Below are 14589 nucleotides of genomic sequence, written 5' to 3'. Positions count from 1 at the left end.
CTCGCTAGATTCAGTCAAACGCGGCTAAAAACACACTTTTTCCACCATGAAAAACATCAATGTTGTTGTTTTTTTGCGCAGGGAAAGAGGAAAAAGAGGAAGAGAGACAATAAACCCGACTCCAAACCAGAAGGTAAGAGCTCTCGTTCTTCCTGACGACCTTTATTTTGTTTTATTCTAACATGCTGTAGAGATACTAACTCAATCTCAGTCAGGAGAGACGAGCGACAGCAGAATGGATTTATTACAGATTAACCAGAATAACGTCTGTAAAGGTACATTTCAAAGATGAGGAAATTCCCTCAGAGTCCAGACACTCTGACCTAGTGTGACTGATGAAGGATGAATAGCGATGGATCCGATGAGACTGAGAAGAACTGGAGAGAGGAGATGGGTCACACATGACGGCGGCGGCAGCACGAGAGAACTAAAGCAGAGAGAGAGAAAACATACTTAAAGTGCAGGGATTCTTCACTTCACACATGATATATGTGAGAAAACGGGGGCAGAGGTCATGTGGAAAAAAACACAACCGTAGAGTAAAGATTGAAAACTGATTTGTTTTGTTCAGGATGTTTTGACGCACAGCGGCCTGCTAGCAAACATAGCATTTTCTTTGTCACGGAAATGTGTCTGACCTCGATGTAAAAACACGCAGAAAAGCTCTGACACTTTATTTAAAATCCCTAAACTTGAGGAAATGAAGTAGAGAAGAAGAGCAGAAAGAAGCTGTGACGCTGCAGTTACCGCTGATAGAGAAAGAGGGAGACCGAGAGCAGGACTGTAGCTAACGTAGCTCTGTGTTTGTGTGCAGTACGCTGTTGGAACTACGATAAAAAGTCGCTTTCCTACATGTTTATTGTGGCGTGACACCAAAGCGTTATCATTAATATTGTGTACAAACACCCACTAACAGCAACATTTAGTCAATAAAGTGCATATTCATATGTAACTAAATTAGCTGTAGCTAAACTAGCCAAAGTGTATTTTTATACTCAAGTGTACACATGTATGTAGCTAAACTAGCTGTGGCTAAACCAGCTAAAGTGTATATTTATACTCAAGTGTATACTTGTATGTAGCTAAACTAGCTGTGGCTAAACCAGCTAAAGTGTATATTTATACTTAATTGTATACTTGTATGTAGCTAAACTAGTTGGGGCTAAACCAGCTAAGGTATATATTTATACTCAAGTGTATACTCGTATGTTGCTAACCAGAGTATATTTATACTAAAGGTACTTGTATGTAGCTAAACTAGCTAGTGTACTAAAGCATATGTATTATGTACCTAGCTAAACCAGCTGTTTGTGTACAATATGTCGGTAAAACTGTGACAAAAACGTCTACGTTCGGCTGCTTTGGTCCCCACTAAAGGGTGTATTTTATGTATGCTCCTACAGTGGATGTCGTAGAGAATGTTACAGAATTGCGTGAACTGAAAGCAAATCTTTAACATTTAGTAATTGTTTTAATTATTTCAATTTGACATGGTGGTAATAGCACATTTTTCTGTGTCAAAGTAAGAAGTGTTATTTGTTTATTGTTTCAAACACACTTTAAAAGAAAGAAGTGGGTCAACGAGGTGATTTTGTAACGAGGCAAACGTGTTGCAGCTAAAATGAGACAACAGCTGATCACTTCATTGACACCATGAGAAATGACAGTTAGGAATGTAGGGTGTGAAGTCTGAGAATGAGAGCAGAGTGGTCCTCCTGACTGAAAATACCACCACAGCTTCTTTTCCTTTTGGTCCGATTGCAAAACTCAACTGCATGTTTATTCTCTTATTTTTATCTACCCTCTTCTTTTTTTTTTGCATGTTTTCTTTTCTTCACTAACATACACTAACCTTTTTTCCCCTGCTTCTTTTTTTACTTTTGACAAGCAGCTTATGAGCTTCAGTGCTAATAGTGGCAGGTATGTCAGCGGTTGTGCAACTAAATGATAATTATGAAATAAATACATTTAAAGGTCCAGTGTGTAAGAATTAGTGGTCCCGTTCAGACCTGGTCGCGCTTTCACTCAAATACATACAGACATCATGTCAAATTATATTTGTAATGACTGTACAGATGTTTCTGATGTCACTGTGTCACTGTGCCAGGAGAGATTTCATGACAAGGTCTGAATGGGTTCAGTGATAATACGACGGTGAGACCACAGATTGTAGCAAATGTCAGACTCCTTCAGAGTTTCCTTGTCAAACTGGTTGGCGAACTATGGTGGCCTTAGCATACCAGAAAGGATTTAGTTCTTCATTTTCTTGATAGACTTCTGCCTCGGAATGAAAAAACAGTTTAGGGCTACTGTAGCAACATAGCGGCACAAGATGGCGGTCTCTGTAAAGTAAGGCCCTTGCCTTAAGTTCACTAAAAGAGGCTTTTTCTTAAACTTTAAAACCTCATTATTATTTTTAGGGACTTATACACAAACGTATTGAGACTAAAGTGTATAACATTTAAATATAAACAAATTTCCTTGAATGTCTCTAGCTCCACATGACTCCACATGACTCTGGGTGTCTCTCAGTATAGCATACAAATAATGTTTCATTGTCTTTATAGAAACCAAACAGAAGCAGAATAATAACACCACCAACAACAACAACAATCACACGTTGCAGCACTACTAAACTCTGCCAAATGTTACACAGTGGACCTTTAAAATAACATGAAACGTGCTCTCTGTTGCATCGTGAATGCAAACCATCTAACTGAACATCCCCGTGTCTCTGTCTCTTGTAACGTTGTTGATCAGGTTGATTTAAATGTGACTTTTTGTCATTGCATCGTCTTCACTGTTGTCACAGTCACTCCTTCACGTCCGTCTCTGTCTCTGCAGAGGAACTCAAAAACCAGCACTGGATCCATATTTCAGCTTCTTCATGTTGTTTTCTTTCTCTCTTTTCTTTTTTTCTTTCCCCCTCCAGACTTCTCAATAAGAAGCAAAAAGCAGTGCGTGCAGTACCTGCCCTCGGAGAAGATGTGCGACAGCCCGGCGTCGTCTCACGGCAGCATGCTGGACTCGCCGGCCACGCCCTCCGCCGCCTTGGCGTCGCCGGCCGCTCCCGCCGCCACTCACTCCGAGCAGGCGCAGCCGCTGTCACTCACCACCAAACCTGAGGGACGCATGCACCACCACCACCACTTCTCCCTGGCCGGGAAGTCTTCTGGATCCTCCTCCTCCTCCTCCTCTTCTTCCTCCTCATCCCATCCCACCATCTCTATCCCGATGGGTTCCTCAGGCAGCCAGCCGACCACACCCATCCTCAGCCGGCCAATCCCGTTCACCTCTCTGCACCACTCCATGCTCTCCCCTCCCTCCCCCTTCCACCAGGCAGCCCTTCACTCCCACCACGCCCTGTTCCAGTCGCAGCCCCTCTCCTTGGTAACCAAACCGACCGAATGAATTTGCAGAATTTTTGTTTTTTTGTTGTTATTTTTTGTTCCCATTTATTGTGCTGTATATTGCTTTTTTCCTCTCAAAATAGTTATTAGAGCAACTTTTTTTCTTAATGATGAAAAGGACGAAATGTTATTGGTCAATATTTGACCGCCTCCTTTTCTACATCTCTCAAATGACACAAAATGTATTTTTTTGTAAAGTTTACTGCAGAACTGGTTTCTTTTTTTCCCCGCCCCCTTTTTTTGTATGCATTTATCCAATGAACGGACAAACTCTTGTATAAAAGATCCAATGTACATAAAGTTTCTTTATAAAAAAAAACAACAAAAAGGAACAAAAAACATGTTTTCTCTTTAGCCAAAATCTGATTAATGTTAGTATTAAGTTTTGAAGTCATAGTACTGGCCAATAATTGCAGCCCCTCCCCCCTCTTTTCAATTCACAAGCGTGTGCCCCCCTTTTTCTTTGACATGTTAAATAAACATTTGAAATTGTTTCTTAAAGGAAACGCTTCTGTCTGTGCTTTCATGTTGTTGTCGTTTAAAGGGAAAATATGTACCTTAGAATAAGGCCTTAAGCAAAAATCCAAATCTTCTTTAATGTGAATATTTTCTGGTTTCTTTGCTCCGTGTAACAAAGAAATCACTAAAACTGAAAATTGTAGGTTTGTGGACAAAACGGAGACGGATTGGAGAACCCAAATAATTTTGTTGCTGATAAAGTCAGTGTTCTTTTGACCATTCATTTAGTATTAAAACTAAACATAAATGTTTTATGTTTCGACATTTGTGTCACTTTAGCCGAATTGTGAATGAACTATTTCCTTAATCTCTGATGACATATCATGGTAATTTTATGACTTAATTTCTTACGTAAGGCTCCCGGTCAAGACGCTTTTCAGAGAGGTACTGAGGCTTTTTAGGTTTTCTAATGTTCGCTATTTCTGGCTCTTATAAGTTGTAGCTCGCTGTGTTTGAGTAACTGCTGGAAAACGTGTCAAAGTGCTACGAGCTGCATTTTAGGGCGGGTGGTACAACAATGATCTGGCTGCACGCTTGTTTTCATGTTTCCTTGGTCTCTGATGACGTATCATGGTCATTATATGACATATTATAACTAGAATATTTTAAATAGGGTAATGTAGTTTGGGTCAACTCTTAAATATGAGTGACTATGATACATGACAAGTCAATAACTGGCTTTTTTGTGGATTTTTTTGAGTGCTATAAACGTGTAAATCCAAAACCCGCCTGCCAGTATTTTTTTAAACCTCATGTAATATTTTATGTCCGCACCGGGAACGTCTTCAAACCTGGCTTGCGTTGGGGGAGGAGTTCAATGTTTAATAAAGCAGAATTAGGCTAACCGCTGTGGAAAATGAGAAAACAAATACAAATAAATAATTGACGACCGCTCCTTTATCCCACAACATCGACAAAATAGCAGGTCAGGCCCGGTCCCGGCGCTCTGAAACCCTGCCCGGGTTCCTCGGTTCCCCGATTCCCCTTTTCTTTTTTTTTTTCTTCCACTTTTGCAGCATCTTTATCCACGGTCTGGCACGCGGCCTCAGCTTTAATTAACTCAGAGGTAATGGGATGGAGCCCACGGGACCTCATTAGGCATTTCAATTAGTGAAAAATGCACAAGGTAGGTTACAGTTTTTGGTGGCCTTGGAGATGAGGAGTTGTGCCAGGGACAGACCAATTAAGTCAGAGGGGTGGTGGGTAGGGGGGGTGATGATCTGTGGTAACGGCCTGGATGAGTCCACTGGCACATTCATACGTTCATGTCATAGACAGAGATAAAGAACAGCGAGTTTGAACACACAGATGAATGAACTTGACCTTGTTTGTTGACTCGAGACAAAGTTATGAACATGTGAATGCTCAGTGAGGGAGATTTTATGTACATTTTTTCCATCTGGACTTTTGTGTTTGCAAATTTTAACCATAAAAGGGCCAGAAAATCTGCTGCGAGTTCGCGATTTGCCCATTTTTCTAGAACACTTTGAATATCTGGCAGTTTTTTACATTTTATTACACGTTAAACTAGTGTATTACCAGTTTAAAATGAAGAAAAACAAAACGTTAGAGTTCAATTTTAGAGTTTTAGTTAGAACATATACTCTCTGGCTGCAGACACAGTCAATTCACAATATAAAGTGTAACTCTTTTCACTGCCATTTCTGTAACACCTGATTTTATTCTCAAAAGATAAACTATTACTTCCTAAGAAATGCTTGTTTCGATCACACGTTTTAGTCAAATCTTTTAAATGATATGTATGAGATCCTTGTATATATGTAAAAAAAAAAAAAAACTAATTTTAACCATATACACATAAACCTTTGGTTAAAGGCTTGAATAAAATGTGTCAAATTGTATTTAATGACCCTAAGATAAAAGGTGTGACCATTTAGGGATAAATATTGTGATATGCTTTCATGTAAAAAGACCGAGTATCTACAGACACCGATATTTGTCTGATAACTGATGAACTTGCATAGTTGTTACAGCCCCGGGGTTGTGACTGCTTTTCCTTGTGTGCGTATGTGTGTGTATGTGTGTGTCTGCATGTGAGTGTGAGATGGGTTGCAGGTGTGCATGTTTGAGTGAACGACGTGTGTGTGAGTGAGTCGAGATGGATCCTGGGAGCTGATTGGTCCTGCACAGGAGGAATCTGTATAAGAGCACTCACAGCCAGACTACAAGTGCCACCAGACATTTTGTACTTGTTTTCTTCTTTTTCTTTTTTAAATAAACCTTTAGAATGGTTTGTTTGATGTGTTGCTGGTGGTTTCTTGGGAGTCCTCTTGTGATCAGGTCTCCCAGGCCTGGTCCTAACAATAGTGACGAATGTGACGTGGGTTTTTGGATCGTATCGGATTTCATATTTTTACCAATATCCAGATCCAGTGACTCTGACGAAAGTATTGGACCGATACTGATACTGACCGATACAAGTTCCCATCCCGAGTATGTATCATATATATGTATAAATATTTTAACCCTTAGAACACAGAGTATTTTGACTACTTTTCTCCATTTATATGCACAGTATATACAGAGGCTATAAGAATGTGCAATATAAAGTGTCTTATTTTGTTTTTTTCAACCAACTATATAAACACGCCTGAGCTAAAAGTACTCAAAATGTTTAAAATCGGATTCAATTTGTAAAGTTTGGAGAATGTGTCACCATTCAAAGTTCACTTTCGCTAATTTTTATGAACAAAAAGAATTTTTGTGTCACTTCTGCACAATTATTGCTGCTTTATATCATGACTAAGACTGCGATATAAAATGAATCATAAATTTGACTCAACAACACATTTTTTAAAGCCTGAATATGTGACCACACTACCTGGATGTCCATATAAGGAGTTGTGTATTATACCCACGGTGATTTTACCATGGGTGCACCTGCACTAAGGGTTCATTTGAATAATGACAATGAGTAATAGAAGAAATGACACTGTTTTAAATTGCAGTTCCAGTTTAAGCATCAGTCTCGACCACGTCTCTCTGGACAGAGACAGAGTCGTCACACTGAGGTGATGTTTCTATTCTCGCCCGCAGCGCGGCTGATAACTGTCAAAGTCTCCCCTCACTCTGTTTCTAAAGCGATCATTAGCTCTAATGGTCCTTTGCTTGTTTTTTTTTTTTGCTCTTCTCTGTCTTACATCATCCACGAGTGAAATCACAGTGAGTCAGTGGATCCACGGCTGCTGCTGCTGCTGCTGCTGCTTCACCAGTCTGTCAGTGGAATTACAGCTAATGACTTGTCAAATCTGTCTCCTCTCAGGACACAAACACGTCCACTGCTCCTCACACAGTGGCCTTATTATTATTATTATTATTATCATTATTATTATTATTACACCTCAGTCCTAGTCTTGATGACCACTCTGCTTATATGTATATATACTGTATGTGTGTGTGTGATCAATAAATGATATATATACATATATGTGTATCTTTTTGTATTGTTTTGTACAGTTTCATACCCATTACTTATGTATTTCTTTTCGACTAATCTAATCAAATTTTTTATATAGCTCTAAAAAGAAAACATATTGTTATAATATTTGTAATAATATCCAATATTATATAGAGAAAGAGAAACACAACAGTTCATCATAATGAATTGTTTTTTTCTTGTTGTCTTTTGGCATTTCTTTTGTTTATCAACACCGCCCTCTGCTGGAGAGGCCGAGCACTTCCACACATCGCGTCGTAACAAGATTCAGCCTGTAGGTGGCAGCAACAACACATTTTCTTAAAACGAGAACGTGCTCCTCATCTGTGGCGATTCAGTAGAAGTGAAAGAAAGAATTAGAACAGAAATTTGAAAGAAAGGGTTGTTTTTAACAAATAATTACAAAATAAGGAGCTAAAACTAAAACAAATTCAGCATTTAGGCTCCATTTGACATAAATTATAAGACGTGGTATGTACAGTATGTATTATTGTTATTATTATTTGTAAATAATCCCTAAACTATAAAATGAATTCTCCATCATTACCCTCTTTATCTTCACAAGCTCAGGTCAGGTCAGATGAGAACAATGAGGCGGTCGCAGGAACAATGGGAGGATGTCAACGTCTACAGTATATGATGAGAGTATAAATATTTAGTCTCTCTTTGTTTCAACATGTGCCATTCAAGTTAAACTAAATAACGAGGTGGTGACGGTCAAGTTCTTTTCCTCCCACTGGACGCCTGCCTGTCAGCCTTTATTACAGGAGAACAAATTAAAATGAAGATTTGCATGCACAAAATGTAGGGAAAATAACTTTGATGAACATTTGCAGTCTCCATGTCAATAACTTGCCAAATGTTAAAATTCGACAATATGTCATCTGCATATTGTCGTACTGGTACTATACACACACACACACATACAAAATACACAGATATACAGTGTACAGTATTACTCTATTTGCATATTCTCTTTGCAAACAATTGTCATATTATTTCTTTCTGTAACACCGAATATGTTTTTATTTAAATGTGTCAATATGTGTTTGGCAAATGAAAACACAACATATATACTGTACATATAAAAATCTGCTTCATTTTATATCCGGTCATAATGAAGGTTGATTTGGATCAGTGTTTTTTTCACTATTTGTTTTCCTGTAACACCTAAAAGTATATTTAAAAGGCCAGTGTGTAATAGCTACTGCTGATCATAACAAATAGTGTGTATATATATACATATATATATATGTATATATATATATATATATATATATATATATATATATATATATATATGTGTGTGTGTGTGTGTGTGTATAAACATACACATATACATATAAATATATGTATATATACACATAATTATCACAGTACTGGAATTGTTAACGTTGAACGCCATACCACTCCATACCAGGTGGTGGCGGTAATGCACCAAATCATGGTTTGCCAAACCGCCATTACGCAATACTAATAAAAGAAGAAGGAGGAGGAGAAGGGGGAGGAGAATAAGAGTGAGCTGGTTTGAACACGGAAGCAGGAACAACTTGTCACCTACAGTCGCGTCTTATTCAACCTGTCGACCCGGATTTGTCAACGCGGATTTGTGTCGTAGACGCCTCAGAGTAAACCCAGGACTACAGGATTAATTCGCGCTTTCTTCACCGGTGTGTCCGTGGAAAACAAAATGAAGACGCCTTTCTTGTTTCTCGCGATATTTCTGCTCAGCAGTTTGGTCTCAGGTGAGTTTGTTAAGAGAAATGTTGGATTGGATTATACTAGATTGTTCTATCGTGAGTCGTCTTTAGCTAATGGGGCTAATGCGGCTAATCTTCATCTTCCTACAGTCAAAACGACGAAACAACAACAACAACAAGTGTGAACAGAGAGTAGCGAAAACGGAGTCACTTTCGCTCTCATGTCATTAACGTTGTCACCTGTTTGTTTGGCGGTTTGTTTCCGGTTTGTTTCCAGTTTGTTTCAGGAAGCTCATCTTCTCTTTTTAAACCGCACCGGAAATCAACCACGTTTCACTGAACACGTTTCAACTAGTGATGTGTGATACCGCTACTTTCCCCAATCCGATACTAAGTAAAACCCAGGCCGATATGTGTATATATACACGCACATAATACACGGCAACATAAGAAGGGGCGTGTTTCATAATGAACACAAGACGTCAGAATACTCTTTCTTGTTCTATAATAAGAAATAGAACTTTCATACATTAATGTAAAAAAATGCGTGCCTGAACATTTTAACACAAACGTTCCACGTTCACCTGAAAATGATTATCCTTTCTTCAAATGTTCCCATCGTTCACAGGTTAATGTTTAGAAACATCAGCATATTTCATCCATCCAACCATATTCATGAATCTAAATTTGAACCAAACAGGATCCTGTAGCTCTAAGAACTCGGGGAACTTCCATTGTTGCAACATCATGTGTGTTATTGTGTGTGTTTCCCCCCTGGGGGAGGAATAAAGTCATTCATTCATTCATCAACACACAAACAGAAGCCTAGTAGCGCAGGTACAAATCACTTCTCCAAATATCAGCAACACATCATCATAACCTTATCACATTCAGTGTTGTTATTGATTTGGAGGTGTATAACAAGTCTTCACTGTCTTCCCACACATGTCACATGGTTGCATTTCCGTTCAGCCATCATTAAACCTCGTCAACAAGACTGAGCTGAGCAGTCTATATCTACACAGGCATTATTTGCTTATGATTAGGACAGACGAACCAACTGGGTATCATTTAGGCTAGATCCTGACACTTGTGAAGAATATTGGAGTTAAGACTGAAAAGTTTCTTCAGACTTCTGTTCAGGATTTGCAGTCTAAAAATATGGGATATCATTATGTAAATAATATTGCATAAAAAATGTGCATACAAATCAAAGGTGAATGCTAATAAGTACAACCAAAATGGCACTAGTCCAGAAGCCTGGCATTCAAATGAACACATTTCGGTGTTCAGTTAAGTCTATAGAACTGCTGACTACAAAGGCAGTTGCACACCGTTTACATCATTTTCCTCCATTGTCTTTTTGTGCTGCGTGGAGCCCATCTGTCGCCGTTTCCATGTCTTGCAGTCACAAACCTCTGCCTTTATTGCAGGGCCTGCATTTTATGCTTTTGGCATCGTATAATCTAGTCAGCTAATCAAATAACCTCAGATAATCTAATAAAATGGAGGAAGTTGACAAGAAGAAAAACAACAGAGGACATTCTTAATAAGGTTAGATAAATATTTAGTCAGTAGCAGTTTAATGAAGATTTCACTGTGGCAGCAACATGGCTTTTGTTATTAGATGACCTTACAATCTGTTTTGTCAGTCTCTGTTAAATTTCCTGATGATTATAACTTTTATTTGTCCAATTCAGCACAAAATGATGGATCCAATGCGCAGAAACCGGGTGCCGGGGCCGCTGCGCAGAAGCCAGATGCCGCTGACGATGCGCAGTCACCGGATGCCGGGGCCACGGTGCAGAAGCCGGATGTCGCTGACGGGGCGCAGAAACCAGATGCCGGGGCCGCTGGGCAGAAACCGGATGCCGGGGCTGGGCAGAAACCGGATGCGGGGCTGGGCAGAAGCGGATGTCGCTGAAGGGCGAGAAACCAGATGCGGGGTGGGCAGAAACCGATGCGGGCGAGCAGAAGCGGATGCGGGCGCTGGGCAGAAGCGGATGCGGGCGGCTGGGCAGAAGCGGATGCGCTGAAGCTGCGGGAGTGTCGCTGACCAGTCACCGGATACCGGCCGGATACCGCGCAGAAGTCGGATGTCGATGGGGGAAACTGCCCAGTGCACTGGATGCGGGGCCACAAGCCGGATGCCGGGCTGCGGAGCAGAAGCGATGCCGGGGCCGCTGGGCAGAAGCCGGATGTGCCGATGTCTCACCGGATACCGGCGCGCGGATCGCAGTCACCGGATACCGGGGCCGCCGCGCAGAAGTCGGATGTCGCTGATGGGGCGCAGTCACTGGATGCCGGGGCCACTGGGCAGAAGCCGGATGCCGGGGCCACTGCGCAGAAACCGGATGCCGGGGCCACTGCGCAGAAACCGGATGCCGGGGCCGCTGCCCAGAAGCCAGATGCCGCTGACGGCGCGCAGAAGCCGGATGCCGCTGACGGCGCGGAAAGTGAAAATGGAGATAAAAGAAAGAAAATTCAGCCGAATTTTACTGGAATGAAGGAGGAGGCAGAGAGCAGCCATTTTTTTGCCTACCTGGTCTCTGCAGCCGTGCTGGTGGCCGTGCTCTACATCACTTACCACAACAAGCGCAAGGTACTTTCAACTCTCTGTGGGGTTTATTAGATCAAGTGAAGAGAGACATTTATAAAACACAAGTATTATGTATTTCTGAAAAAAGTGAAATGTTTTAATTGCTTTAATACCATGTGGTGGAATAGCGGAGCACATGTGCACATATTTATGCCATATCATTATGCCATTTCACAAGGGTTTATTTTTTCACAAGGTTAGCCAGTTGATTCAATTCTAATATATTGTCTCTGTGAAATTTTTCCAGATAATTGCATTTCTGTTGGAGGGAAAGCGATCTAGAGCCGCACGTCGTCCTAGATCTACTGAATACCAGAAACTGGAACAGCAGGTAGGATTCTTATATGAACACAATCACACACACATTCCTGAAAAGCATTCTTAGTGAGGACAGTCCCTGAGACCGAGTCTTAACCCTCAAAAAAGACTAAAGTTTAAAATGTTATTATAAAAGTTATCAGGACCAGCCACAATGTCCTCAACAAGGTCAAAATGTCCCCACAAAGACCTTGAACTTTCCCAACCACTTTCCCAAAATGTCTTCCATGTCTTTCATAATTCAAAGGGCTTCTCACATTCAGTACTAGTACACACACCTGTTTTTTTTATTGTTTAATCGCCATATGTTGGCACTCACAAATTGCATTTTCTTTCAGCCGTGATCTAATATCGTGCTCATGAAGTCCTTGCCTTGGAGCAGCTGATTGCACTGTGGTGTCTTGTGAGAAGAGGGCGTGTGGATTTTGGCGTAAAGATATTTTGTCGGTGTTCGCCTTGTTGGTTTCACCTTGTGTCAAATGGACGTTGCTCTGTTTTTTGTACCTTTTTTAGATGCTTATTGCATGACTATGCACATGACATCGTTGCCTTACTGAGGGATTTGGTGAAATGCAGCGAAGGTAAAAGGTGGTTTTTTGCACTTGCGATGCTATTCCCGCTTTTTAGGCAATCGTGTAATTTGACCTGACTCAGGACATACGGTAGCAGATGGAAATATTAGCAATTTGTAATTCCAACGTTTTTTTGTTTAGTACATCAGTGATCACGCTGTCTACTTAAATAAGCCATTTGAATCTGTTAAAAAAGAAAAGAAAAAAGAATTAGCTTTGTAAAAGTTCTGTGTGTATGATTTAAATGTCGATTAGATGAAAGGTAGCAAGACTTAATTTAGATGTACAGAAGTTGCACAATGGAATTTCTGCTTTACAACCCTATGGTGTTGGCAAGATGAATGTTATAGCAACCAGCAAAGCTCAGTGAGCACAGAAGGATTTTGGCCACAGCGCAATATTTAAGAAAAGTTGATTGTCACCTTTATCATTGCTCAGTTTGCCCACACCATGTTTCTGAAGATGATGCTGATGAAGGAGCACCCCTGCTAGTGTACAAACTATTTGGACTTAGTCAATACAATGTTCAGTTGGTCCAATCCTGGCCAAAATAACTAGATCTGCCACACAGTTAGTGCATGAAATGAAATGGCAGGTATAGCTACGCAGTTAATGCATCAGCACTTGTGTCTTATTAACAGCTAAATTCTTTAAAATTGGTAAAAGACTATACTGGACTCATATTTGTATGGGAAGGTTTGCATCCACAAGCTTCAGATGTCGTTATGAGGTGAAAATTGACTGGGGTGAACAGCGATAATCATCAGACAATATGCAGCGACTGGTTGCGTACAACTACTTGAGCTATTCTTCCGCTTTACTCACATGCTCTATGACACCCTTTATTTTCAGAATGAGATGTTTGCACAGTGCTAACCCACCTCAGCTTCAGGCTGATACCCTAACATGCTGACAGATTAACAGATCAATGTTGTTTAGGTAATAGTTTATCATTTATTTATTCATGTATCTGTTAAAAAGTTGGCTATTTTACTGAATGTTGTGTAGAAAGAAAAGTGCTAAAGGTACAGCTAGTTACCATTTAGTTCAACTTAGTTGAAAAAGTGACTCTTTATTGTCAGGAATGTACAAACATCTGCCTCCCTGACTAGTCGGCGTGTATAAACAACTCTCTTATAGCATCCTGGGAAGAAAAGTGCTATGAGTATAGCTGGCATCCATTTTGTTCATTCTAGCAAAATACTAACTTTTCTGTTTCAGGAATGTATGAAATTCCGCCTCCCTATACATTTATGGACGTCTAGTAAACATGTATAAAAAATATCAACAACTCTCTTATAGAGTCCGGGAAGAAAAGCGCTAACTGTAGCTGAAAAACTTTCATGTGTCAGAAATGTACAAAAATGTAGTAACTAGTTGACATGTATGAAAAGCTCAACAACGGTCTCTAGCTAGCAGCTAGCCATTTTGTTCATTCTAGCAAAAGACTGACTTTTCCATTTTTCATTTCAAAAAATCCACTTCCCTGATTTTTTTTTAAGATGACTATTAAACATGTATGAAAATATCAACAACTCTCTCATAGCATCCTAGGAAGGAAAGCGCAAAATATAAAGCTAGTGGCCATTTTGTTCATCCTCGCTGACATTTTTTGTGGAAGAATTGTATAAAAAGTCTGCCTCTCTCGCATATTTAGAGATTCTTGTTTAAGATGTATAAAAACATCAACAATTTTTCATGGCATTACAGAAAGAAAAGTGCTAAAGGTATAGTTAGCATTTAGTTCAGCCTAGCAGGAAAAATGACATCTCTCAGAAATTCTGACTTCTGTCAGAAATGTACAAAAATCAGCCTCCCCCAAACATTTAAAGACAACTAATTGAGATGAATTAAAAGCTCACAAACTGTTTCATAGCATCCCGGGAAGAAAGGTGCTATGAGTGTAGCTAGCAGCTATTTTGTTTGTCCTAGCAAGGCAAACATTTCTGTTTCAGAAATGTATAAAAATCCACTTCCCCCACATTTTTAAAGATGACTTGTAAACATGTATGGA

General features: G+C 40.0%; 2 protein-coding genes across 3 annotated transcripts in view; both read left to right on the top strand.

The window, feature by feature from the left end:
• Positions 1-3911, top strand: part of tcf7l1b (transcription factor 7 like 1b) — a 54078-nt gene extending 50167 nt beyond the window's left edge. For both annotated transcript variants that reach the window (XM_044026101.1, XM_044026102.1), the window contains exons 11-12: positions 82-133; positions 2933-3911. In XM_044026101.1, coding sequence (XP_043882036.1) covers positions 82-133; positions 2933-3411 — 531 coding nt within the window. In that variant the 3' untranslated portion in view covers positions 3412-3911. The remainder of the gene's footprint in view (positions 1-81; positions 134-2932) is intronic.
• A 4970-nt stretch (positions 3912-8881) lies between these two features.
• On the top strand, positions 8882-13067 carry tgoln2 (trans-golgi network protein 2). The gene is made up of 6 exons (XM_044025936.1): positions 8882-9131; positions 10787-10953; positions 11257-11286; positions 11389-11688; positions 11933-12016; positions 13014-13067. The coding sequence occupies exons 1-6, from the start codon at positions 9077-9079 to the stop codon at positions 13065-13067; spliced, it is 690 nt and encodes a 229-aa protein (XP_043881871.1). The 5' UTR covers positions 8882-9076.
• The last annotated feature ends 1522 nt before the right edge of the window (positions 13068-14589 follow it).

The sequence above is a fragment of the Solea senegalensis genome, linkage group LG5 (assembly GCF_019176455.1).
Source record: "Solea senegalensis isolate Sse05_10M linkage group LG5, IFAPA_SoseM_1, whole genome shotgun sequence".
Taxonomy (NCBI): Eukaryota; Metazoa; Chordata; class Actinopteri; order Pleuronectiformes; family Soleidae; genus Solea; species Solea senegalensis.
Note: the sequence above shows the minus strand (reverse complement) of the source record. Positions and strands in the feature narration are given on the sequence as shown.